The 26,949-nt window shown below is 50.5% G+C and overlaps 1 protein-coding gene across 4 annotated transcripts; it reads left to right on the forward strand.

Annotated features, from left to right (window-relative positions):
- Nucleotides 1–206: 206 nt before the first annotated feature.
- On the forward strand, nt 207–26,878 carry Azin2 (antizyme inhibitor 2). 4 transcript variants are annotated; one of them, XM_050156145.1, is made up of 10 exons: nt 416–550; nt 1,053–1,249; nt 2,630–2,803; nt 11,250–11,422; nt 12,314–12,448; nt 13,107–13,272; nt 14,681–14,843; nt 16,554–16,666; nt 23,385–23,599; nt 26,415–26,878. In XM_050156145.1, exons 2-10 carry the CDS (start codon nt 1,145–1,147, stop codon nt 26,548–26,550), a joined length of 1,380 nt encoding a protein of 459 aa, XP_050012102.1. In that variant the 5' UTR covers nt 416–550; nt 1,053–1,144; the 3' UTR covers nt 26,551–26,878. The 4 variants fall into 4 exon arrangements, with proteins under 4 accessions (XP_050012119.1, XP_050012102.1, XP_050012110.1 ...); XM_050156153.1 differs by lacking the exon at nt 23,385–23,599; XM_050156162.1 differs by lacking the exons at nt 1,053–1,249; nt 2,630–2,803; nt 11,250–11,422 and having other exon boundaries at nt 207–550.
- The last annotated feature ends 71 nt before the right edge of the window (nt 26,879–26,949 follow it).

Raw genomic sequence — 26,949 nt, forward strand, 5'->3', positions numbered from 1 at the left:
GGTCAGGTAGCCGCCTAGCTGCGCAGCTCTGCGGAGTAGCCCCGCAGAGCTGAAGGCTTTATGTCCGAATCGACCAATGAGCTGGCGGCACCCAGTTGCCGGGCTACGGGATGATCAGGGGCGGGGCCGAGGCACTTGACGGGGGCGGGGCTCGGACGGGGCTTATATAAGCGAGCAGCGGGCGCAAGGCGGGGCGTGGGGTCGGTGGCTGCTGGGCGCGCGGGGCGCAGGCCGCGGGGCCGGAGCCGGGGGGAGCGAGCGAGCGGAGGCGCCGAGGATCCGATTCACTCGCTAGGGAGACCTATGGGCCGAAGCCGTGTAAATGCGTTTTAAGGCGAGTGCAGGGGATGGCTGGGGGGAGTCTCGGAGAGCGGGTGCCCTTGGCTTTGGGCGCTGACCTGCTCCCCGGATCCCCTTGCCTCTTCTCAGCAGGGGCCTCGGCTCCGCAACTGCCACTCCTCCTCGGGGTGTTGCACAAGTTTCGAGGTCACCGGCGACCCCCCCTAGCAGCGCGCCTGGCTCTGGCCCCCGCGAAGGAGGACGGGGCTTGGTAAGGAGGTCTGGGGCTGGGGTGCGGGTTCCTCGCCCTGCATTCGTGAGAGGGGTCCCGCGGACAGAACCCGCCAGTGGCACTTACAGCATTCGTAGGGTGTCAGAACCAACCACTTATAAATGGGGGAAACGGACCCAAGGTCGTGCAGCAGAGAAGAGAGTCGAACTCTTTAGGTAGGCGTGGTCGGGACTGGAGGCATCCTCGGAAACTTCTCCACCTAGGTTTCTCAGTTCTGTTCCCACGCTCTTTCTTTTTCTTCCAAACTCAAGTTTCAGAACTGGAAAGGAACTCCAAAGCAATCCCACTTAACAGATGGGGGTAAATGAGGCTCTAGTAGACGCAACACCACCGTTCCCAGCGAACTTCTGCTTCTCAGGCCTGTGTTGGGGGGGGGGGGGGGGGGCAGAGTGTGACTGGACAGGGAATCCAGGCCTGGGGAGGCGAGGGCTACAGCAGAGCCTGTCCCCCAGCGGTCCCCTCCATCTCCCTCTCTCTACAGTGTGTTGCATACTTTCTAAGGCGGTGGCCAAGGCAGCCAGCGGCGCTCCAAGGCAGCGGCTTCATCCAGCCCCTGGGCTCCTCCCGCTCAGCATGGCTGGCTACCTGAGTGAATCTGACTTTGTGATGGTGGAGGAGGGCTTCAGCACCCGGGATCTGCTGGAGGAACTCACTCTGGGGGCCTCACAGGCCACCACGGTGAGGGTGAAGGGATGGGAATGGGGTGTGGCTGGGTTCCCTGTCCTCTCCTCTGGTAGGAATCTTCTCATTGGGGTACTTGATATTTATGAGACTGGCTCCTTTTATCCCCAGTTCTTGGTCCTTGCCTCAACATCTGCCCTCCCTGTGTTCCCTGCCTTGAGAAAAGAACACCATTGCCACATGCGTGGTCTCCCCAGTGCTGCAGTTGGGAACCTGCGAGTTCCCATCTCCTGCTCTCTCCCCTCCTACATCCAGACATCCCCCAGCTCCGGGAAGTCCACCATCTTAGGGCTCTAGGAACTTAGTGAGAGCACCCCGTTTTAATTAGTCCTCATCTTACCGAAGCCCCCATGACCTCCCATTTTCCCCACTTCCTGCAACTCTCCAACAGAGCGGAATCCTACAAGCAGTTCCCTGCCACAGGAGCCAGTCTGCCTCCATAGCCACGATCTGGCTTTAGAGCCCAGTCTTGAGCTCCTTTAGAGTGGAGTTCCTGTGTCCGGGGTGGTGTGCTGCCTTGTTCTACCTTCGCTGGGATTTGCTCTCCCCGGCAGGCAGGCATACTCATCTCCAGTGTTTTCCACTGTTGCCTTTTTCCTAATTCACTTCTGGCCGGCTTTGTATGTTCTATCTCCATGGCCACTAGCCTATTTTGTAGAAAGTCCCATCTAGCATGCATTGAAGGGACTTGTGATTACTTCCAGAGTCAAGTCCTTTCAAGGTCTTTGACCTTCTCTGTCCCTTAATTATTATGTTGGACACCAAGTGGGTACCCGTTTTAAACAAAGAAGTTTCATGAGAAGGAAAACAAGTTCGGGGCTGGGGCGGGGGGGGGGGGACATCACATACTCATCCATGCAGTGAGGGAGAGCCAGTCTTCTGGCAGGCATGGCTTGCAGTGGACTGAGAACCCGTGTGTCAGTGGCATTGGGCAGTAAGCCACAGCCTCTGCCTTCTGTGGAGGAGACAGCTCGATACACAGTTCTGCTGCTTTGAAAGAACACACGGAATGCAGCCAGAGCATTAAATGTTATGGATTAAAATTATATATAGATATAGATATATGGGGGGGTTGGGTAGCATTTAGGCTGAATGGTGGTAGACTGGGAATTTGCCAGACTCCACAGAGGGCATGGTGGGAACACAGACTTGGAGGTGGGAGGGACTTTATATAGTTGACTTTAGCTGGACCAAGGGGAGGGACCGGAGCTGGTCACACAGTCTTGAATGTCAGCCTGAGGTTGCCTTCCATTCTGGAGGATGTGGGAGCCTTGGAAAGGTTCATCAGGTTATTGGTGGCCACTCTTTGGAAGGACTGTGGACAGCGTGCACAGAGAGGGAGCCGGGCCTCACATCCATTCGCCTCTCGCTGTGCAGGGCAAGGTGGCTGCCTTCTTTGTGGCCGACCTGGGTGCTGTCGTGAGGAAGCACTTCTGCTTCCTGAAGTACCTGCCTCGAGTCCGGCCCTTTTACGCTGTCAAGTGCAACAGCAGCCTGGGCGTGCTGAAGGTCCTAGCTGAGCTGGGACTGGGCTTCAGCTGTGCCAGCAAGGTGAGCCCCTCTGCCCCTCCCATGGCCCTGCTGCTCTCGGTAATTCCAGGGGACAGGAGTGACCTGTAATTGACCATGGCCTTCTGGGAAGGTCGCCTACCTAAGAGGAGGCTCCAGGGAGGAGGGAGGAAGAAACGAGCTTGGAACTTGTCAGCTCTGAAGTTCCAAACAGGAACCCGAGATGTCTCTGGGCATATAGGTCATCTTTGAAATGGTTTTGTATTTATCTTTGTTTCATTTACTTATTTATACATTTTTTTAAAGATAGGGATTCATGTAGTCCACGCTGCCCTCAAACTCACTTTGTTGCTGAGGCTGGCCTCAAACTCCTAATTCTCCTAACTTCCACCCTCCCACATGCTGGGATGTATCACCACACTGGGTTATTTTTCTTCTTTTTAAAAAATACTCGCATTTTAATTTTTCTATTGAGGAAAAAATTTTTAAACTATGACAGTTTTTCAATGTCTTGACTTAGAGCAGTAGGTGCTATCTCGTAATTAAAACAAAACCAAGCCACTCTTATGCTGTTGGGCTTTAATTTTTTCCCTTTATAAATTCAATGTGTGACTGTGTTTTATCAGACTAATCCTCTTTAAGAGTTTTGCTGCTGTTGCTGCAGGCTGTCTTCCTAATTTGATTTCCGCTCTTAATTCCCTCCTGGTGGCTTTTGATTGGCTTTGCTTAGAGTGGTCATGAGCTCTGGTGGAGTAGTGGCTGCCTGGGTGGGGCTCACAGTGTAGCGCTGAGCAAGACGGATGCTGCTTCATTGTTTTTATTCCATCAAAAGGAGGAGTTGATCTCATTCATTCACTTAGCAAAATGCTATTCCAGGTGGGAGCTTAACTGTGAATGAAACAAAAAAAAAAGCCCCCTGTTATGGTGCTTTCTACAAAAATAAAGCAATGAAGACACTTCATTGTGGTGTTGTAGGTGGGAAGTAGGGAAGTGGGGTAGGAGGGTTGTCTTTGGTTTGTTTTGAAGCAGCGTCAGTCTCTGTGGATCATAGGCTAGTCGAGAACTCGCTATTCACCACGGCCTGGCTTTGAACTCCCGGTCCTCCTGTTCCGCCCCTCTAAAAGCTGGGATTCTAGGAAGATTGCCATCACCAACCCTGTTCAAGGAAGGCTTCTCTGAGGTTTGAACTCACACTTTGAGGTAGGAGATTGAGCCAGGGGGAGAACTAGAGGAAGAACATTCCAGGCCGAGGTTAGGGCCAGTGCTAAGCCCAGCGGTGGAAGCGAGCCTGCTGGACATATATCCCTTGTGATGTCCTCACCATCATTTCCTTGATGATTAGTCATGGCTGTTCTGGAGAGGATCCCTGCTGAGCCCTGGTCAGCAGTGTGACTGGGCCCTGTGAATGGAGTCCGGAAAGAATTCTTGGCGGAGAAAGGAGAGCCAGCCTGTCCAAGACCATGGGGCTAGAGCGATCCCCAGTGGGGAAAGGAAAATGTGTGCACTGGGGTGGGAGATGGAGGGGGCAGGTTAACCTTTACTTGGAGGTTAGCTACTGTTCACTCTTTGTGGTTGAAGAGTCTCCTCTTGTTCTTTGCATTGCCTTGTTCTAAGTCGGACACGAAGTCCAGTGAGGCAGAAGGCTTTGCTGTCCCTGCAGCCTCCAGTAGTGTGGCGGCGCTCTCTATAGAGAAGGGAAGGGGCAGGATCCGTTGGGTCCCTTGAGCTTGGGTTAAAAAATAGGGTGAAAGTCCATTGACTAGGTCCTTCTGCTTCTGGAAACTCGGGTGAGGTTCTTAGTCCTCTGGCTTCAGGGGGTGGCCTTTAGAGGACAGAGCTGTTGTACAGAGGCTTAAAAAACTTTAAAGACGGGCGAAAGTGTGTGCCGAAAGCGTCCACCCTTCGCTGAGTGCTTCTGTTGGGCCCAGCTCTCTGCCAGACGTTTTCTGTTCGTGATCTCATTTTATTCTCGAAACAGCTCCGTGAGGTCATTCTACTGTGAGGTCATTCTTTTACTGGGATTTTGATAACAGTCCCGGAATACACATTTAACGCGTGAGGAAGTGAGTCACAGAAGGTGAGCCACTTGGTTAGGATCATGCACTGGGAGATGCCAGCTCGAGTCTGGCAATGTGATCTTAGCCTCTACTGGCATTGCCTTTTCCTAGATCCTTGGAGAGAGTTGGCTGTGCTGGCGTGTGGCTGGTGACAGTATCCTCTCCCTCACACAGATCGCTAGATGCTTTTCCTTGAGTGGTGGTTGCTGGCACTTATAATAACCCAGGCTTATCACGTGCTAGGCAAGCGCATTACCGCTTTACCGCGGTTCCATATCACTAACCACCCCTTCTAGGTGTTTTAAGGGTGGAGGCTGCCCTCTCCTGGTGGGTCACAGTGGGTGGCCATGAACAATGGCATCATACTGTACTGGACTTAGACCAAAGGCCTGGCGTGAGCAACGGCTGGATGGAGAGACAAGCCGTCAGGCCAGAGGCACAGGTCACAGCTCCCTATGAGCTCGGATTCTCCTAGTTTCTTTCCCCAGGAACTTGTGTCCTTGATCCTGCCTCCAAGCCTCTTTCTCCTTCTACATCCTCTAGCCCATTCCCTTGCGCCCCCTTGTGGTTGAACTGGGGGATACACCTAAGAATTTCCTCCAACAAGATACCAAGGGATCAACAGGAATAAAGTGACCAGTTTGTTTATCTAGACAAGATTTTATGCAATTGAGGCTGATCCTCTTACTTCACTTTCTGATTGCTGGGATTCCAGTCGTATACCGCCATGCCCAATTGATTTGATTTGCTTTGCTCCTTCCTTCCTTTCTTCCTTCCTTCCTTTCTTCCTTCCTTCCTTAGATAAGATCTTATTAAGTAGCCCAGGCTGGCCTCAAACTTCCGGCACTCTCCCCTCCTCACCTTCCCTGTGTTGATATTACAGGTATGGACACCACTCCTAGATTCCACTGGCCACCTTGTTTTAAACACAGTTATATAAAGCCAGCGTGGTGGCCCATGATTGTAATTCCAGCACTCAGAAGGCTAAGGCAGGAGGATTATTGTGGCTATGAGACTGGCCTGGGCTAATATATCAAGAACCTATCTCAAAGCAACAAAAATATTTGCAAACAATAATAACCCCATGCCCTGGTACTTGTGACTATTGAAGTAGTTCATTGCTTCATTCACTCAAAGAGAAAACAAGGGTGCTGGCTTTCTGCCTCAGCAGAGGGTCTGCATTCTGGGGTTCGTGGATGTATAGCATTTAGAAACATGCAAGCGGCTGACGCACATTAAGCATCTTGTGGTATAGGAAGAACTCCCGCGGTGTGGGCTGTTCCAGCCCCTTTAGCACAGCAGGCACTGGAAAGCTTTCTGTGCAAATGCATTTGGGTCTGGTCTGGGGAACGCGTTTCTTTATCATCTCTTAATGTATTCAACCCAGCAAGTATTCTTTTTAAAAAGATCCAATAGTAGTATACATTCCCAGTTTGCAAGACTTCAAAAGTGCACAGAAGAGAGGGAGAGGGATCTATCTATATCTATCTATCTATCTATCTATCTATCTATCTATCTATCTATCTATCTATCTATCGAGTTGCTCTGGGCTCGCCTCCACCCTCGGAGAACTCTTGATGATTTATCCTGTATGTATTTTTCTCTCCGTCCCCTGTGCAGGTCCAGGTGCTGACTGGCTCCCCTGGTACCTGCTGCTGGGAGTGGCGCAGCCCTCTGGACTTGGTCCTAAGCTCTCCTCCACTTTAAATAGCATCCTCCCTCACTTGAGGGTCACCCCACAGCTGTCTACCCTGTGTTGTCTCACTTCCTCACCCTCCATCCCCACGTCCATCACCTCACCCGCCATGCTGCCACCAGAGCACATCTCTGTCCTTTCTAGGGTGGCTTGGTCATTTCTGGCATGGGTCAGTCTCGCCTGGACCCCAGGAAATCGTTCTTCAGGTGGCCATCATAAGTACTCCCTTCCTCAGGATCTGTAGTAGTCCATACGGGCCTTGAACGCCTCCACCTTCACAGTGCCGGTATTGCGGGTGTGCAGGGGCACATCTGGCTGCCGTGTTTCTCCTCGGAACTCTGAAAGCTTCTGTTCTGCACAGGATAACTTGCAAACCCACACACTGCTTCTGGTCCCTTGGCGGCCCACACCCTCTGCCCTTGTCTTCCCCATAGTGCTGAACCCCACGCTGGCCATCCCAGTATCCTCAGCTCTTGGTGGGTCTGTTCCCTCTGCTGGAAACTGTCATCCCTGGCCCATCCAAGGCCAGGTGGGGGCTCTGCTTTCCCTTCTGAGTCCTTAGGCTGTGCTTTGTCCTTCACGCCCAGGGTCCCTCATTCTCTAGCATGCTGAACCTTTTCGTGGTCCCTTGAACCCGTTGGCCATTCTGCCATTGTTCAGCACCCCTTTGTCTATGCTTCTGCCCCACCAGCCTGAAAGTGCCACAGAGTGGGAGACCCCGTCTGCTTCCTTCCCTACGTGTTCTCTTTGGCACCTGTCGCAGGCTGGCACTTTAACGGATGCTCAAGAGGTGCCTGTCGGTGTAGGCTGAGCTCTGGCAGTTAAGCTACATGACTTGGAATTAATGACTTACCCTTCCAAACCTCATGACCTCATAAGGGAACTATGAAGAAATGGAAATGTATATAAGACTGGAATGCAATGCCTGACACGGAGCAAGCCTTCCCTGAATGACACTTATTGTTTAAATATGTATAACCACGAGTATTGAAGTCACCGGTCCTCACAGGGCTGCCATGGCCTCTCTTCACCTTGTGTAGGGAGGGAGGGGACATTTTCATATTCACGCAGACTTGGCATGGTGACAGATCTGCATCTGGAATGTCAGCTGTGACAGCCACATGTCCAGCTCTGGAGCTGGATCTTGGTGTCCCTCCAGGTCACTTACTGGCTGTCACCATCAATGGCTAGACCTCTCTGAACTCAGCTTTCCCCTCTGAAATATGGAGAGTGGATACTGATATTTGATGGTTATGGGTCTGACAGGACTTAATGCAACTAGTGCTGAAGGCTGCTGGGCCAGAATCAGACTCGCCATGGTTACAAACGGCCCTCATTTCTCCTACCATGCTTCCAAGCCGGCTGTCTCTTGACTCCCTTATTCATGGAGAGGCATGTCTGACTCTCGACTCTGGCTTTGTTACCTGCTTCATAGCTCTTTTATTTTTTTTTTTGTGACATGTTTTATTTTATATGCATGTGTATGTATGGGTATGTGTGTGGACTCATGTGCTAGGACATTGCTGGCCTTGCAGAGTTTCTCATACTCTCTGCATGGGCTGGAGGGACTGAATGAAACATCGCCTCGGAGGCGGGTCAGAAAACTGGACAGTGAGCCAAATCAAATCACCGCCACGCTAAGTCATTTCCCAGTCGTCGGTGGCTGCTTTGTACCACAGTGGCAGTTAGGCAGTCGAGACAGACTGAATGGCTCAAGAAACCAAAACCAGTGACTCCATAGCAAAAATTTCCTAGCAGTGGCAGGTGCTCAGCGAACAGGGGTACTTAGCACCACGCATGACCATCTGCGTCATTGCTGCAGCAGGTGCAGAAGCCGTGGTCAGTAAAGGCAAGGAAGAGCTAGGGGCAAGGCTCCGTGGTGCAGAACCCGCGGCCTGAAATGGCTAAGGATAGCACAGGGGTAGCGTGAATTCCTAGCATGCTCAGAAGCTCGGGGTTTGGTCCTCAGCTACATAGAAGATTCAACCCACATGGCGGAAGGAGAGTCCGACTCCTCCGAGCTGTCATCTGACCTCCACACGTGCTCCATGACACCCCCCCCCGCACCTATATATCCTGTGCATGCACGGTAATAATAAAATAATTTAGAACTTTTTAAAAGTTCATTTCAAGGCCAGCTTGGGCTACATCATACCCTATCTCAAAAAACAAAAGTAAGGGTTGGCAAGATGGCTCAGTTGGTGAGGGCCCTTGCTCCAGCCTCCTGAGTTTGACCCCTGGGGCCCACATGGCGTAAGGAGAGAGCCAAGTCCTGAAATTTGTCCTCTGGAACTCTACACACATTCCTCCAAATAAACAAATATAATGAAATAAAATAAACGGCAGTAACCAAAATGTACAGGGGTGGGGGAGAGAATGCATTCATCGACACACCAGTACAGCACAGGCCTTTGGACTGGGTGCTGTCAGAGAGACCCATGGCTTTGAAGACTTTTCTCATAGTCAGATAATCTATATATGTGTATCTCTCTCTCTCTCTCTCTCTCTCTCTCTCTCTCTCTCTCACACACACACACACACACACGCACACACTCTCTCTCTCTCACACACACACTCACTCACACTCACACAAACTAGAATGGCTAAACCCAAACTAACCCATGCTTTCCCTCATTTTTCTGTGGTAAGAACACCTGCGATCCTATCTCTTGGCACTGTCTAAGCACACAGCGCATTGCCGTTCATGTAGTCACCCTGACGTCCTGTAAGTCACCTGAGCTTACTCCTTTGACCAACACCTCACTGCTTCTCATCTCCCCAGCCCCTGGAAACGTAACCCTTCTACCCTTCTATTCTGCTTTTCTGCCTTTGGCATCTGTGGATTCCACATAGTTAATGCGCGGTCTGGGGTGATAGCTCATTTTTTAAAAAAAATTTATTTATTATGTATACAGTATTCTCCCTGCACGCCGGAAGAGGGCACCAGATCTCATTATAGATGGCTGTGAGCTACCATGTGGGTGCTGGGAATTGAACTCTGGGAGAGTAGCCAGTGCTTTTAACGTCCGAGCCGTCTCTCCAGTATGAGTGATAGCTCGTTTGACACAGTACTTGCCATGCAAACATGAAGTGTTTCAGTGCAGACATGAGGACCGGGTTTGTAAAATACCAGGTGATGAGCTGATGCTTGTGTGATTTCAGTACTAGGATGGCAGAAGACCAGGACATCCAGGACTTGCTCTCTAGACAGTCCGGTCTAGCCCAATCAGTGAGCTAGCTTCCAGGTTTCATAAGGGACTCTGGCTAAAAAAGTGGAGAGGAACTGAGGAAGATACTTGATGTAGACCTGTGGCCTCCACATACATGTGTGTGCGCGCACACACACACACACACACTCTGCATTCTCCCATAGTCTCTGTATCCACTCATCCGGGAACAGATGTTTAGGCTGATTTTCTGTCGTGTCTGTTGTGATTGATGCTGCCTTGAACAGGGGAGCACAGCCATCTCTTTGACTTCAAGTCCTCAGAATGTTACCATATGGGATTTCTGTATTGTCTAGTGGGTTTCTTTATGATATTTATGACACAACTATAAAGTATTTTGATCACATCCTGTCGCCCTCTCTTTCCCCCCTCTCTCCCTTCCACGGACCCTCTTTCTCTTTCCAACTAGTCCCTCTTCTCCCGTCAACTGTTTTTTTGGTGACGGGAGGTTCTCACTATGAAGCCCTGACTGGCCTTGAATTCACTATGACCATGCTGGCCTCAGACCCAGAGATCCGCTGGCCTCTTGCTGGGACTAAAGGCTTGAGCCACCACACTTAGCTTTATGTCATTAACCGCTTCAGGCTGGAGCAGGTGGTGGTCCTAAGATCAGGCTATGTTCTGAGCCTCAGTCTTGTAGGTCTCCTGCACATAATCGTAGTTGCTATGTAATTTTTATTATCCAAGGACTCTCCATACTGTTTTCCGAGTAGCATTCATTAAACGTTTCAGTCTGTCCTAAGCCCGTGAGTCTGCGCAGTTCCTCGCTGGGAGTTAGAAAATGTGCATGCCTGCCTTTTTTAAGGAATGATTTATTTATTTTTATGCATATGAATGTTTTGCCTACAAATATGTATGTGCACCATGTGCATGCCTAGTGCTTGCCAAAGCTCCTCTGGAACTAGGGTTATGGGTGGTTGTGAGTCGCCATGTGGGTGCTGGGAACTGAACCCAGGTCCTCTGCAAAAGCAGCCAGTGTGCTTAGCCACTGAGCCATCTCTCCAGTCCAGCATGCCTCCCTTTAAAGACATTTGATTTTTGGAATAAATACACTGCTTGCTTTAGAATGAGAGATCTTCCCGCAGGCAGGAAGTTAGAAGACATGCAGATATACCATCTTTGCTATGGACTGGATCCTCCTCCCCAGGCGTGTGCAGTGCCCCACTCGTGTCTGTACATGGCAGCGCTGTCATCAGTGAGAAAGCAGTGTGAAGCAATTGTTGTGTATCTGGCTGGGCAGTGGTGGTGCACACCTTTAACCACAGCACTTGACAGGCAGAGGCAGCCTGATTTCTGAGTTTGAAACCATAGCCAGCCTGGTCTACAGAGTGAGTTCTAGGACAGCCATTGAGAAACTCTGTTTTTTGGGAGGGAAAAAAACCAGAGAGAGAAAGAGGACCCACTTGTGTTGACGCCCAGTGTATAGTTATAAGCTTGCCCCTCATCCCTAGGCTCCACAGGCCAGCAGGCCCTGGGGCCTTCTTACCACGACCTTTGGAACTTCACAGGCAGAGATGGAGTTGGTCCAGCATATCGGTGTCCCTGCCAGTAAGATCATCTGTGCCAACCCCTGTAAGCAAATTGCACAGATCAAGTATGCTGCCAAGCATGGGGTGAGGCTGCTGAGCTTCGACAATGAAGTGGAGCTGGCCAAGGTGGTCAAGAGCCACCCCAGTGCCAAGTAAGCTGAGACCCACTTCTGCAGGGAGACTGGGCTGTTGGGTGAGAGTGGAAGGGGGGGGAAGGAGTGGGCAGCTGGGCAGAGGTCCCCATCCTGGATGCTCCTTGGATCCCACTACACTTACAGCAGGATGGGTACTAACTCCTAGACAGGACCCAGACCCAGGGCAGAATTCTTACAGCCCTAGGTAAAAAAGGTACCAGGTTTTATGGAGGTCTTAGCTGTAGGAAAAATGACATTTGAAGCAAGCCTTGAGGAATGAGTGAAATTTGGGGAGTCAGAAACAGTCAAGGCAAACAAATATGTCGGTGTTGGGAACAACATGGGACATCTGAGGGATGTACAAAAGTGGGGTGTTGCTTGAATCTACCTTGTGCAATGGGTGAGGGGTACAGTAATATTGGTCATGGGGCAGTGGCCCAGTGCAAATGGTTTCTGGGAGGGAGCTCACTGGCTGTGATAGTTAATGGTCCTTGACACTCTGGGGATCCAGAGAAGGGTCTGAGGGAATAGTAGGGTATCCAAGAGCCACTCTGGTCCACCCAAAGCTTCAGGACTCTCCTTAGGAATTTGTTTGACACATGGTTCCCTCTCATGTGATATGTCTGAAAACTAATGAAAACTGTCTGGTTATGGAGTTGATTGGGGAGACCTGAGCTGCCTGGGTGAGGGTTGGTGATATCTGGACCCAGCAGGTGACATAGACATCGCTTGGCCATGCAGGGTGACCTAGGAAAGCTGTGGGCTCAGTGATTCTCAACACATTAGTGTGGTGTGTTTGTGTGTGGGTGTCACTCAGCAGGGATGCTGGCCATGGGGCGGGGCTCACTCAGCAGGGATGCTGGCCGTGGGGAGGGGCTCACTCAGCAGAGATGCTGCATTTCCCCACAGGATGGTTCTGTGCATTGCCACCCAGGACTCCCACTCTCTGAGTCACCTGAGCCTGAGGTTCGGAGCGTCGCTGAAATCCTGCAGACATCTGCTTGAAAACGCCAAGAAGAGCCACGTGGAGGTGGTGGGTGTGAGGTGTGCGCTGGGAGCCGGCCACCCTGCCCATACCTGACCCAGTACCTGTACCCCAGGAGCTAATCACGGACTTCCTGGACCTGGAGTTCCGCCACCGGACAGTGTCCCCTCTTTAGAGAGAAGATTTAACACCATCCCTTCCACAGTCCCCAGAAGGCCTTATCCCAGGAGGCTGCTCCCAGGGACTTGGCTCTGAGAGAGCCCTGAATGCCTATAAGCCAGGGGTGGCAGCCGTGCTCTGGAGCTGTTTCTTTCCATACAAAGATTGGCTATAGTTAGGGCCGCTTCTCCAGCTTTGTCTATTCAGAACTTCACGTTCCAGGCTGAGCACCCCAGGCTTTATTCCACACCCCTGTACAGTAAGGACTTTTCTCCCCAGTCTGTCTGTAGAAGTCAACATCTAACAAGGCGAGCCCAGTAACTTGCCCTGGCTACATGCTCACTGGCTGGCGTGTCCTGATCTGGGTACTTTGGGACCTCAGTTTTCATCCTGGAAGGTTCCTCTCCAAGGGAGCATGATGGGAGGCCTCCTGTCCGCTCTCAGCGTACCACGTGACCCCGTGTATCCCATTTGATGCTCCAGGCCTTAGTTGTTGCATCTGTCATGTGGGCACGCCTGGACCTTGCGTGTAAGCTGAGGCTCTTCTTCCCTTTCCAGTTTTCACATTGGCAGTGGCTGTCCTGACCCTCAGGCCTACGCCCAGTCCATCGCAGATGCCCGGCTCGTGTTTCAAATGGGTGCTGAGCTGGGCCACACGATGAACATTCTGGACCTTGGCGGCGGCTTTCCTGGCTTAGAGGAAGCCAAAGTGAGATTTGAAGAGGTGTGTGGTCAAGGGTGGCTTGGAGGTCATTTTGTGATGGGGGAGGGGCATCGCGAGCACACTGTACAAGTACATCTTGGCCTGTGTGTCACACTGGGCTTAGTGCCCTCCTAGCTTTTATTGCTGCTTATTAACCCCGTGTTGTGGCACAGCTGGGCTTGTAGAGTTTATGGCATATCCCGAGTCCACAGCAGAGCTGGCTGCGCGCCTCGCTAAGGCCGTGCACTTAGCTGGCTTGTTAAATGCTCAGTAAAGACATTATTTATATGCCTGAGCTGTCTGATGGTCTGAGTATGTGTGCCTTATTCACCCTCCAATGGGCTGACAAGAAACCTGGGGGGAAGGGCAGGGAAGCAAAACCAACCATTGGTCTGCTCCCATTGTATGGGTCCTCTCACCTGTGAGCCAAGGGCAACACAAATGTGTCATAGTGATTCCCACTTTGACCCCTAGGGGTGCCTGCCCCGCCTCCCTCTGGTTTTTTGAGAGCCCTCCTGGAACTTAACTTCTTTAGACCAGGCTGGCCTCAAACTCACAGAGATCCGCCTGCCTCTGCCTTCTGAGTGCTGGAATTAAAGGCCTGCGCTACCACCGCCCCGCTGGGACACATCTCTTCAGTAGCACAAAACTTCTATAGTCTCTGTCTGCAGGAAGTGACTCCAAGGCTCCAGATGCCCCAGGAATGAGCCTCAAAATGAAGACTTGTAGCCTCGTACATGGCAGAAGTCTAGCGGCCTTCCCAGTGCCGGACTTGCTGGATTATGATGAAAATGTTTATTCACATGGGAGGACAGTCAGAGTCCAAAGAGTGTGGCCGGTTATACATACATGTGCTGGACATGGTAACTGCATGTCTATAATCCAGCAAGGAAGGTGGATGTAGGGAGATCAGAAGTTCAAGGCCAGCCTGGGCTACATGAGGCTCTAGCTCAAACAGCCAACCCTTCTCTCATAAGGACAAAGCAACAACAGTGGCAAACTCTGAGCCCACATAACCAGGTTGTATGTATAATTAAAAATAATGTCTGCATAAGAATTAAAGGAGCCACTCTGAAAGACCACAGTGATCGGGCTCACCCATCCCGGGCGGCAGAGCCAGCTCGGCACGTTTGTTTTTTTCTGGAGCCTCACCTACTATTTAACAAGCTGGTTATTTATGAAGGAAGGATCCATGCCAGAGAATCTGGGATCTGAGCACCAAGCGTTATAGGAGAGAATATCCCTCTCTATGTGGGATCAAGTGAGCTGTGCAGCCACGAGGTCTTCACTCCAGTGGTTCACCCCCCCAACCCCCACTTACCTCAGCCATGTGCCTTGCTGGCTAACTGTGCCCAAGTACCAGCTGCGACCTTAGCAACTGCCAAGTCCTCCCTGAAATCACATGGTCCTGCACCTACCTCTCTCCCAGATTGCCTCTGTGATCAACTCAGCCTTGGACCTGTACTTCCCCGAGGGCTGCGGTGTGGACATCCTTGCTAAGCTGGGTCGCTACTATGTGTCTTCTGCCTTCACTGTGGCTGTCAGCATTGTTGCCAAGAAGGAGGTTCTTCCGGAACAGCCCAGCAGGGAGGGTAGGTGCCAGGTGGGCGGTAGAGCCCAGTTCTTCCCTGAAGCTGAGACAGTGCCTGACTAAGCAGGGGTGGGGCCTTCTGGAGAATGGGTGTTTGCTGTAGGAAAAGTTGCAGTTCCCCTCACCCCAAAGACAATTTTATTTCTTTATTCTAGTGGTTCTCAACTTTTCTATTGCTTCAACCCTTCAATACAATTCCTCATGTTGGGGTGACCCCCAAACATAAATCATTTTCATTGCTACTTCATACATGTAATTTTGCTACTGTTATGAATTGTAGTGTAAATATCTGATATTTCTTATGGTTTTAGGAGACCCCTGTGAAAGGGTGGTTTGGCCCCCAGGTTGAGAACCCCTGCTTTATTCCCTAATATGTTTGTATTTTATTCATGGAGCACAAAGCAACCTCGGGGTGAACAGGTATTTAATTGGCCCCATTTTATGGATGAGAAGTGGAGTTAAAGAGAATGTGAGTGAATTGCTGAACAGTTGGCCAGAGGTCGGGCTGCCTCTTCTCCAGAGTTCAGGCTCTTACTCATCTTTCCTATAACTTCATGACACCACATTTGTGCATGTCCCCTTTCCAGAGGACAGAGCACAGCACAGGCAGGGAGCATTAAGTCATCTGTTCGGGGTCACGGGATTGATAACGGCCAGTACTGGATTTCGAGTTCAGCTTGGGATGACGCGGAGCTCCTGTGCCCACGCCACCAGCATCAGTGCCCACCTTCGCCTTTCAGATATAAATCAGGCTTCCTGTAGGGATCTCTCAGGCCCCATGAGTGACAAGTATCAGTGAATCTGACTTCAGGCTTTGCTCTGTGCTCCCTCACACTGGGGAGTGGCATAGCGGTGTGCTCTTCCTCAGAGAGAGCCGTTGGCAGCGCGGGACTCCAGGCAGCATGGTCAGTGTGTGTGCATGTATGTGCAGCCATGCATTCTCCTGGGCTCTTGGAGGCTTGGGGGAGAGTCTGTCTAGTGTAGCCAGCCCACCTGGTTTCTTACTCTGACATACCTCCTCCCTGTCATGTGCCTCTGAATTTGGGCGAGCTGCTCTTCTACTTTTACTGGGGCCTTTAGGAACTCCTGTGCAAGCAGGGAAATACGTTCTGGCACTGTGGTGGTGGCAGTGGTGGGATCTTCCCAACACGGAAGTGAATCCATGCCACCAGAAAGATGGTTTTTTTTTTCCTTTTTAAAGATTTATTTATTATGTATACAACATTCTGGTTTTTTTTTTGTTTGTTTGTTTTTGTTTGTTTGTTTGTTTTCGAGACAGGGTTTCTCTGTGGCTTTGGAGCCTGTCCTGGAACTAGCTCTGTAGACCAGGCTGGTCTCGAACTCACAGAGATCCGCCTGCCTCTGCCTCCCGAGTGCTGGGATTTATATACAACATTCTGCCTCCATGTATGCTCACACACTAGAAGAGGGCACCAGATCTCACTACAGAAGGTTGTGAGCCAACATGTGGTTGCTGGGAATTGAACTCATGACCTATGGAAGAGCAGCCAGTGCTCTTAACCACTGAGCCAACTCTCCAGCCCCCGGAAAGATGGTTTTTAGTGACTTCCATTGCAGGGTCTACCCCACACCTGAAGAAGGGGCAACCCTTTGGCCCACAGCTTTGTCCTTACTAAGTTCACTGTAATGTCAGGTTCCCAGGCCCCTCACGTTCTGCTTGTGTGGCCCCTCTTCTATCCCTTCCTCACAGACGAAACCAGTTCGGCCCCTAAGACCATCGTGTACCACCTTGACGAGGGCGTTTACGGGATCTTCAACTCAGTCCTGTTTGACAACACCTGCCCCACCCCCACCCTGCAGAAGGTGAGCCCATGCCCTGTGACTGTGCCTTCATTCTGCGCCTGTGTTTTTACCTAATTCTTATTTATTTAGTTGGTCTTTGTGGTGCCTGCTGGGCTGCTCTGTCACTGAACTGAGTTCTCAGTGGGAAGTGTAGCTCAGTGATGGGAGAACTTGCCTAGCATGCAGGAGGCCCTGGCTTCAACACACACTAAAAATTGTTTAAAGAAAATAGATAAAAGATCTAGGCATGGTGTGCACTTGGAATCTCAGCCTTCTTGGGATGCTGAGGCAGAAGGATCATGAGTTCAAGGTCAGACTAAGCTACATAGAACCTGTCCAAGAAAAGAAAAAAGAAAGAAAGAAAAGAAAGCAAGGGTAAAGGGTAAAGATATTGCTCACAGTCTCACCGTGCAGAATTCTTTATTTCTTTTTTACTCTTTTAGAAAACACAAAGTGTTCATTTTCCTAGCACTGGGGTGGCGTTGTTCCCTAATCTTTCTTTTCATTTATATGGAGCGTACCTATTGCTGTGCCATCAACTCATCTTACAATATGGGTTTTTCGTTTGTTTGTTTGTTTGTTTTTGTGGCTATAAAGTACTCCAACCAATGCAGCCCTAGCTGTTCAACTCCGTCTCCAGCACTGAGTGTCTTGACAGATACCTGTGGTCCCTGCTCTGGAGTTAGTCCCTAGAAGTAAAGTTTGTGTGTAATGGTTTTCATATGAACATGAGCAACAAAGCTCACCCCAGCCTCCAGCAGCTTTGGTTGCCCTGCAAATGCCACGCTAGTGCACACACACACATACACACACGAAAGAAAGAAAGAAAGAAAGAAAGAAAGAAAGAAAGAAAGAAAGGAAAGGAAAATTCAATGGCACCAAAGGGAAATAGAGGAAGTCTACACATCAGAAAATTCCAGAATGTAGGAAACGCTACAAGTGAAAAAAACAAAAACAGTTTTATTAACAAACTACCAAGACTTCTTTTTAAAGAGGGTATTGGGAAATTGCCATAGTGGGGTACATCCTTGCACAATGAATGATTTGTCTGCTGAGCCCGGTCCTCCAGCTCCCCTCCCCCACTTCCCATGTCTTCTGGAGTCTCTCAAGCACCTCAGGCTAAACTTGCTCAGATCTGAACTCTTAATTTCCAACCCAAGGGCTCTTCTCTCAGCCATCAGCACTGCTGAAGCTGGAGGACTGGACAGGATGGGATTGTGCCTTCTCTGTCTTTCTGGGTGGAGGACACCTTTATCTCTTGAGCCTCGATGATCCCAAACTGGTTTTGAGTTCATCTCCTCCTCTCCTGCTGTCTCTGAAGTGGCCACCAGTGCTGTTCTGCTTGCTCAACACTCATTGGCCACCATGCAGATCCCTCTCATCCCTTTTCCCTCCTTCCCTTTCATCCTCTCTCCCTCACTTCCTCTCTCCCTACTTTTATAAGATAGGGTCTTGCTGTGTTGCCCGGGGGGGGGGGGGGCTCCTGTGTATTGCTGGAATCAAACAGACTTTGGAAACTTGTGCAGGCAACTTAAAGTTCAAAGGAAGTTTTCAGACAGGGGAGCAAAGCCTCTCTGTGCTAAAGACTTCTGCCCTAATGACCTCCGCTCATCATCCTGGCTCCTCCTGCATCCGAGCTCCTCTTCCACTATGTGCGTTCAGCACGTCATTGCTCTCGTGCCACTTACGTACTGGGGACAGTTGACATCATGTACGTATAGCAGTTGAGTCTGTGTGAGCATTTCCCATGTCATTCCTCTCTTAATTTTCTAAGAGTACTTAAGGAACACACTGTCAATCTCATTTCATAAGGGGAAAACTGGCCTCGGAGGGGCGAAGTGTCATACGGTGGAATGCTTATTCTCAGCAGACCGTGAGCCCTTGCGGGTAGGGGTCATGCTTTATTCATCTGCCTCTTGTCAGGTACAAAGCTCCAATCACAATCACTTTCTCGCCCGCCACTCAGGCCCTGCGGAGTTTCTGTGATTCTTATTCATGTTTCCATGTGTATCCTCTCTGTGAGTATGATCTCTGCTGCACCACTGGCTCATCTGACATTGTTAAGATGGAAATGCTTTTAAGTATAACACCCAGTTTTGGTGTTACACCCTCAGTACAGTCGGGCAAGGCCTGGAGATTGAACACAAGACACACAGAGACCAGGGTCATTCAGATCAAGCTGATCAAGCGAATCAGACTTGGGGAAGTCCTTATCTACCTAACTGCAGCAGGTGGACCCCCGCCCAGGCAGGTGGGTAATTACCATATCAACAACGGAATGAATGCCCTGCAGCTAATCATCAGGGGGGGGGGCAGGGGAAATACAGGAGCCAGCAGAATGCTAGTCATCTGACTAGAAACTGTATGCGCCCCAGGAATAAGGGCTGAATGCTTGGTCACGTTGACCAGAAATTGTCCTCGAGATGTGCCCCAGGAATAAGGGCAGACCAGGGCCCTACATTTAAGAATAATATTCTGATGATGAGTCCCCCAAATCTTCCCAGGTTAAAAGATAGGAGCCTTTTTAGGCCCCTTGCTTACATATCTCCAGGTTTCTTCCCCACTGTGTCACAGGCTGTTACCACGGGTGCCCTTTTCACAGCAAGCATAGCGGCCTTCTCATCTCATACGACAGACACACTTTATTGTTGCTCTCATATACATATTTGGAATGTGTTTGTTGTTTTATCTCCTTTGATACCAATGCTTTTACAAAGATCTATTTAAGCACCTGCCAAAAGCATGCAGAATAAATCCTATCATTTAACATTAGGTACGTTCATGGATTTTTCTTAAAGCCAGAGAATACGGACCCTAGAAAGGAAAGGAAGGGATGGGCTTAGCCATGTGGGGAGTTTGAAGAGACTGGAAAGTTTACATCCTTTTTGTTTATTTTTATTTTTTGGGGTTTTCAAGACAGGGTTTTCTGTGTAACTATAGACCAGGCTGGCCTCAAACTCACAGAAATCGGCCTACCTCTGCCTCCCGAGTGCTGGGATTAAAGGCCTGTGCCACCACCGCCCGGCTGAATTTGTTTGAATAGTTGTTTTTTGATGGAGTTTTTGACAGATCTCACAGACTGGCAGCCAGGCCGGTCTCCATCGCATGCCCCTCTTGCCTCAGCCTCTGGAGCTCTGAGATCACATGAGGCAGCCGCTGGTTTGAAACTCTGTGTTTCTTAGCTGGCAGGCACACACATGGACATTCTTTTTCTGTTATCCTTTGTATTTTATCCGTGATATGAGGCAGCTTTGTGTGAATTAACTAACCACAGTGTCATTTTCTTATCGATAGTCTTTGGTAAGCTCTCAATTATTTTATATGCTTTCTAGTCCTAAGGGAAATATCGGGGCAATTCCTGAGTAATTTATTTAGCCTGTTTTAAATTAGGGAGGAATTTCCTTGTGGTTTGTCAAAGTTTTCTGGCTAGGAGAGGTTACAGCTCATGTATTTCTTCCTCCATTAGGTTCTTATTACTTTCCCTGATTAAGTATTAGTGTGGCCCAAATATATCCAACAATTTTATAACCTAATGCTCCCATGACCTTTGTGAATGGAAACTTATGTTGTCTTTGAGCAGAGACACTGCCTGGCATGCGGAGACTTCCTGACTTCCTCTAATCACCCCCTGGCTCCTTTGAGTCTTCTTAAATGTTTTATACTTATACCGGGCAGTGGTGGTGCACGCCTTTAATCCCAGCACTTGGGGGAGGCAGAGGCAGGCGGATCTCTGTAAGTTCGAGGCCAGCCTGGTCTACAAGAGCTAGTTCCAGGACAGGAACCAAAAGCTACAGAGAAACTCTGTCTCAAAAATACAAAAAAAAAAAAAAAAAATTTTTTTTTTTAAAAAAAATTTTTTATACTTACTTATTCACTCTGTGTGTGTAAGTGTGTGTGTGTGTGTAAGTGTGTGTGTGTGTGTGTATAAGTGTGTGTGGTGGTCAGAGCTTGTGTCGGTTCTCACCTTCCCTGTGTGGGTCCCAGAGCTTGAACACAGGCTGTGAGGCTTGGCAGCACACGCCTTTATAGTGAGTGGCTAGCATCCATGAAGCCTACCTTTGACCCCAGCATCACACACGACCCCAGCATCACGCATGCAACTGTTTCTGGCCTGTTTTTAAGCTTGTACTACTAATTAGCAAGAGGATGCTAACTTGCTCTCCAGACGGTGTCTTTTCTTCCCGAGTGCAGGACCTCTAGAGGCTGTCTTCACTAAGGCTCTGTGGATGTGTTCTCAGAGCACCTGCCCCTTAGAGCACAGCTTAGTGTTTTCTAGAGCCTGGGGCTACTGGGAAGAGTTCACAGCAGCCAAGGCTACATTTTATTATTACAAAAGCGTGTAAATAAGAATATGAAGCTAAGCCAGGTGGTGGCAGCACATGCCTTTAATCCTAGCACTTGGGAGGCAGAGGCAGGCAGATCTCTGTGAATTCGAGGCCAGCCTATTCTACAAAATGAGTTCCAGGACAGCCAGCGCTGTTACACAGAGAAACCCTGTCTTGAAAAACCAAACCAAACCAAACCTAAAAATCAAAACAAAAACAAAACAAAAAAAACCTATTTATGTAGAAAAAGCTAAACAGACAAACAGACAAGGATATTAATCTCCCCCTTTAATTTCATTTTTTTTTTTTTACTTATTCCTGCTGACTTCTGTTCATAGCTCCTAGATCAGATCCTGGTATATAGTAGACACTTAATAAATGCTCAGTGAATGAAGAAACTCATGAATACAGATGGCTTTCCTCCTGGACCTTGACAGTGTGTGCATGCTTTTCTTCATTGATAGGACTAATCGCTTGTTAATTTTTTTGTTATTTATTATGTATACAATATTCTGTCTGTGTGTATACCTGCAGGCCAGAAGAGGGCACTAGACCCCATTACAGATGATTGTGAGCCACCATGTGGATGCTGGGAACTGAACTCAGGACCTTTGGAAGAGCAGGCAATGCTCTTAACCTCTGAGCCATCTCTCCAGCCCCCTTGCTTCCTAATTTTTGTCACCTGTGTGAACCTTATTCCTGCATGGAAATGGTGCCTCCTCATTCTCCCTTTCCGGTCACTCCTGCTGCCGAATGAGGCACTGGCAGGCCTTTCTTCTTCTGTGGGCCCTCACTGCTTCCTCCCAGGCCTTTGGGTGATTTCTATTGATGTCACCTGCTTTCTCTTCCCCCTAAATGCCACCCACGCAAGGTGTTCATTAGTCTACAGATCTTCACTCTGTGGGGAAGACAGGCTCAAGCATGTCTGGAGTATTTCCTTACCATTAGCAAGGGCTGTAAAGGTGGAGCTCTGGGAGTGTGGAGCTTCGGGGGCTTAGGGTGTCTTGTTTAGACTTGGCGGGAAGATCTGGGGTGAAAGCAGGGTGTGGGGGAGGGGAGGCAGGGTAACTGAGGAGCAGAAGGAACTGGTATGGGGCCAGTGCTGCAGCAGGCCAAGCAAGGGGGCAGGGAGTCTACCAAGAAGACCCACACGTGTTTTTCCTTTGGCTATGACCTGTCTTTCAGGACCTGCCCAGCAGGAGCCCTAAATTTGACAGAATTGCTCTCTTTGGTTGTCCTGAGACAGACTGTTGTAAACAGAGACTGCACTTCCATTCCTGGCTGCCCAGACCCGAATAATCACATAGAGGCTTATATTAATTATAAATTGTTTGGCCTATTGCTTAGGCTTATGATTAACTAGCTTTTACAACTTAAATTGACCCATAATTCTTGTCTGTTTAGCCGTGTGGCTTGGTACCTTTTCTCAGTGAGACATTCTCATCTTGCTTCCTCTGTGTCTGGCTGGCGACTACTTCTCCGCCTTTCCTCTTCTCAGAATTTTCTTAGTCAGGTTGCCCCACCTATACTTCCTGCCTGGCTACTGGCCAGTCAACGTTTTATTAAACCAGTATGAATGACAAATCTTTACAGGGTACAGGAGCATTATCCTACAGCAGACTGTTACAGATTTCCTTTCCCTTTGGAAATCATTTAAGAAAGAAGCTTTCCTTTGCCAGGCGATGATGGTGCATGCCTTTAACCCCAGTACTCAGGAGGCAGAGTCCGGGGATCTCTGTGAGTTCGAGGCCAGCTGGCCTATAAAGTGAGTTCCAGGACAGCAGAGCTGTTGCACAGAGAATCCCTGTCTTGGGGCTTGGGGAAAGGAAGAAGCTTGCCTTTGAGCAAATCCTCAGCCTTCAGAACCTCAGCTCCCTGAAGTGGGAGGCATGTGTTTGACCTCTGTGGTCTCTGCCAGGCCATCAGGTGATAGTCTGTTGGATTAGGGACTGAGTCAGTGGTGCGGGAGAATTGTCTATATTTTGTCAATCATGTTTTAAATAAATGCTGATTGGCCAAGCAGGAAGTATTGCTGGTGGGCCAACCAGACAGGAAGTAGAGGTGGGGCGATGAGAACAGGAGAATTTTGGGAAGCAGGAAGCTCCCGTGGTAGTCCTGCTCAGATCACTGAAGAAGCAGGATGTGACCTGCCCTGCTGAAAAAGGTACCAAGCCATGTGGCTAACACAGATAAGAATAATGGGTTAATATAAGTGACAAGAGCTAATAAGAAGCCTGAGCTAATGGACCAGTCAGTTTTATAACTTACGGAGATCTCTTTGTGATTTTTTCTCTGGGACTAAATGGCTGGGGGACCGGGCAGGACAGAAACCCCAACAAGCCTGGCCCTCATGTTACAGAATGGCGCCCACGTGGATAACTGCATCCACAGAAAGCCTGTCCTATGTCTTACAGAAACCATCTGCAGATCAACCGCTGTACAGCAGCAGCCTGTGGGGGCCAGCAGTTGATGGCTGCGACCGTGTGGCTGAGGGCCTGTGGCTGCCGAAACTACACGTAGGGGATTGGCTGGTCTTTGACAACATGGGTGCCTACACCATGAATACAAAGTCCCTCCTCGGGGGGACCCAGGCCTACAGAATCACTTATGCCATGTCCCGCCTAGCCTGGTAAGGGGGTCCCGCTGTGAAGTGGGTTGAAGGGAGCCAAGTTGGGCAGAAGCAGTAGCGAGACAGAGCTGAGAAGCTGCTGTTCTGGAATCCAGTTTGACAAGAAGCTCCTGGCCGCCTAGGTGCTGGGCACCTGGCTCTGGTCAAAGGTGAGGCTGCGCTCTGTAGGGGGCACACAGTTCTGTGACTGGTGCCATACTGGAGAAGGGGCTCCAGCCCTGTCGAAGGCCCAGGCCTGCTCCCTGAGGAGGTGAGGGGCAGCAGGCAGGTGGGGGAAGCAATGGGGTGTATCCCTCATTGGAAGTTGCTTGTGACTGGATAGGGAGGCAGGGCCAGATTTGGCTTCACTCTGCTTTGGAGGTGAAGTGAAGGTTGCAGAAAGCAAGGGCAGGTTTGAAGTGTGGTCTGGTCCAGTCTGGTCAGTGTTTTTGAAGACCATTCTGGCTGTGGGTGCGGGAAGGAGGCGGAGAGCAGATGTGGGCTGGAGGCGGCAGCCAGGCGGCAGCTCTGTGACCAGGGAATGACTTGTTGAGTCAGAGACCTCAGTCTTTCTATCTAGGAAGAGGCGGTAATGCCAATCTTCTCTGTCTCCTGCGAGGTGAGAGGCGTGTGAGGTGGAGGTCGCCAAGGCCCGTGGCGCCCCCATGCCAGCCCTGTGCTGGGCACTTCACCTCTTCCCTTTCACCCCCACACAACTCTGAGGGTCAGCGCCATTTCCAGAGAGGCCACACAGTGGGTGTCAGGCTATGGCAGGACTCGGAGGGTGGGACAGCTGCGAGGGACTTTTATGCAGGCCCCCCCCCAGAACTAAGTGGTGTCTATATCTGAGAGCCCCCAGGACCGTCACCAAATGCCAGGTCTGACGGGACACCAGGAAAGTCATGTTCCGTTCATCTGTTTAATGTAGCTGTTGTTTCTACCCCGTGTGGGGTACAGGGCAGGCCCATACAGCCATTTTGCCATTGGGTGTATTTTGACAAAGCCAAAAAAAATCAAAATAAAAACGTGTAGGCTTCTTTGTGAGTCCCCAACTGTCACCAACAACTACAGGTGGATGAGGTGGCAGAGAGTCACCTGCATTCGTTACCGGGAGCAAAAATACTGACCCAGAGAAGTGGGCATATCAGAAAGTCACCCCATGGCAAAGGGCCTCTAATACATTTTGCTTTGAGGCCTGTTTTTTGTCAGTCCCCGAGGGCACAGGAGTGTCTAATGTCGAGTGAGCTAAGGTGCGGATCTGTACCCAAAGACCCTGGCACAGAGTGAGAATGACCCTGGGGAGGGAGGGCTGTGGGTTGAGAAGGGGTGTTCATGGAAGTGTCTAGAAGCCATCTAAGCCTTGGAAACTTGGGTGCCCAGGACAGCCAAGAGGGTGGCTACAGAGGAGGAGGCCTGAGAGGGCCTAGTTCTGTTACAGAGTTGCCCGTAGCTCTGTCTCTCAAGCAATGGCATTCAGGGAAGAGTGAGTCGAGAACCCCAGAGGCCTAACCTAGATTTGGTCTTGAAGGGGGCCACTGAAGGGTTTTAAGAAATTGGGCCAACCTACATTTACAGACAAGGAGCCGAAGGTGCAGAACCTCCCATCTACCTCTGACTGTACGAAGCACCAGAGAGAGAGGTCTTCCTGCCTGTGGGGGACTGGAATGTGCTGGAAGTCTGGAAAATGAATGGGGTGGGGAACTGGGTAGGAGAGGGAGGGTAGAGCCCAGAGGGAAAGGGTAAGCTGGCATGGTCCTTGTGCTGTTTCCTCACCCAGTGTCCCCTCAGCATCAACCCCATCTGCCCAGCAAGCCACTGTCAGGTGCTAGCCTCCTGCAGCGTGAGGGATTCAGCCGTACCCCCTGCCCTGTTGTCGGTGAAGGGATGTCAGGAAGGCAGGCATTGAACCCTTGCTCTCAAGGAGAGGTGCTCTATGAGTAGACCCCCGCCGTGTCTGTAGGGCTCTGAACCTGGGTGCTGAGGAGGAATTAGTCAGCGAGGGCGGATGGCATGCTGGGGACAGCACAGCACTGGGAAGGGATGTGTGAGAGCACTCTGGGGTGCCACAGTGAACACTGGGCATGCATAGGGGCCAGTGTCGTGGACTGAGTGTGGCAGGAGGTGCTGGGGATGCGAGAGGAGAGTCTGCCCTTTGGAAAAACGAGTGTATCTGTGCTGAGTCTGTGTGGAGGAGCAGGAGCAGGTCAGGGACAATGGCGGATCCTAGAGAGAGGCAGAGATGCGGGAGTGGGTTGCTTGGGAGCCGGGCTTGGCAGGGCTGGCCTGGGTGTGGGCTGGAGCAGCTGGTCAGATAGTGGGACTGCTCATCCACCCGGGGTTGGAGGATAAGAACCAGTTTGTGGGATTGGGGCGAGGCAGGCAATGGGCTATTTTTTAAGCCCTAAACCTGGGGTGTGGAGAGCTGGGCTTATTTCTAGTCTCCCCACCTGTTAGGGAGGAGTCTTAAGCAGGCTGCTTCTTTCTGAGTCTGTTTCCTCATTGGGAAAATGGAGATGGTTTGGTCTTCCTGCAGTGCTTTTGGAAGAAAGGACTTAGGTAATGGGGTGGGTGGTGAGGAGACTGCTGCCGTGTCTGATGCACAGACAATCTCAGTAAACACGAAGCCTTTCCTTTATTGGGTGGTGTGAACCCCAGGGGAGAGACAGTGGGGACAAGGGCCACAGGCCTCCCTTGTTCTTGTCCTTGGCTGGGCTTAGGGATCGGGTGAGAATCCTGTGTGTAAGGAGGCCAGGGCTATAGAAGCAGGGGCCACAGGAAGCCCTGGGCCCTCTGTCCCCATGCTGGCTGCCTTTCACCTTTTGTCTCTTGCTCTCAGGGAAGCGCTTCGAAGGCAGCTGCTGCCTGGAGAAGACCAGGACACCGAAGATGTGTGCAAACCTCTGTCCTGTGGCTGGGAAATCACAGACACCTTGTGTGTGGGCCCTGTCTTCACCCCAGCAAGCATCATGTGAGCAGGCCTGTTTTCCCAGAGAAGCCCAGCGGGCCAAGGAGATGCCTCGGGAGAGGTGGGCAAGGTGGCAAGCTGGTACCCTCTGGCCAGGACTCTGGTGCTTGCTCTGCCACCCCCACGCTCCACCTGTAGTGTTTCTGCCCTGTAAATAGGACCAGGCTTACACTCGCTGTAGTTCAAGAGTATGCAACATAAATCCTGTCCCTTCCAGCCGTGTCTGCCTCTGCAGCGTGAGGGGCCTGGCCAGCCAGGCATGGGGGAGGGAGTGCTTGGGGTCTCACTTATCTCCTCCCCACCTTTGTAAATATGAAGCAAATAAATATTTAGGTTTTTTAAAAAATTATCCAGTGGAATCATTCACAAAGCAGCGTAGGCGTGGCTGAGAGAGAGCCTGGCCCAC

Source organism: Alexandromys fortis, unplaced genomic scaffold (assembly GCF_014885135.2).
Source record: "Alexandromys fortis isolate MF-2015 unplaced genomic scaffold, M_Fortis_MF-2015_v1.1 scaffold_26, whole genome shotgun sequence".
Lineage (NCBI taxonomy): Eukaryota > Metazoa > Chordata > Mammalia > Rodentia > Cricetidae > Alexandromys > Alexandromys fortis.

What these genes read in the sequence shown, in the direction of transcription:
- Azin2 (XM_050156145.1), top strand. Translation starts at nt 1,145, where the DNA reads ATGGCTGGCTACCTGAGTGAATCTGACTTTGTGATGGTGGAGGAGGGC. An exon ending in GGAACAGCCCAGCAGGGAGG is followed by an intron (nt 14,844 to 16,553) that starts GTAGGTGCCAGG and finishes CCTTCCTCACAG; the next exon opens with ACGAAACCAGTTCGGCCCCT. An exon ending in GCCATGTCCCGCCTAGCCTG is followed by an intron (nt 23,600 to 26,414) that starts GTAAGGGGGTCC and finishes TCTTGCTCTCAG; the next exon opens with GGAAGCGCTTCGAAGGCAGC.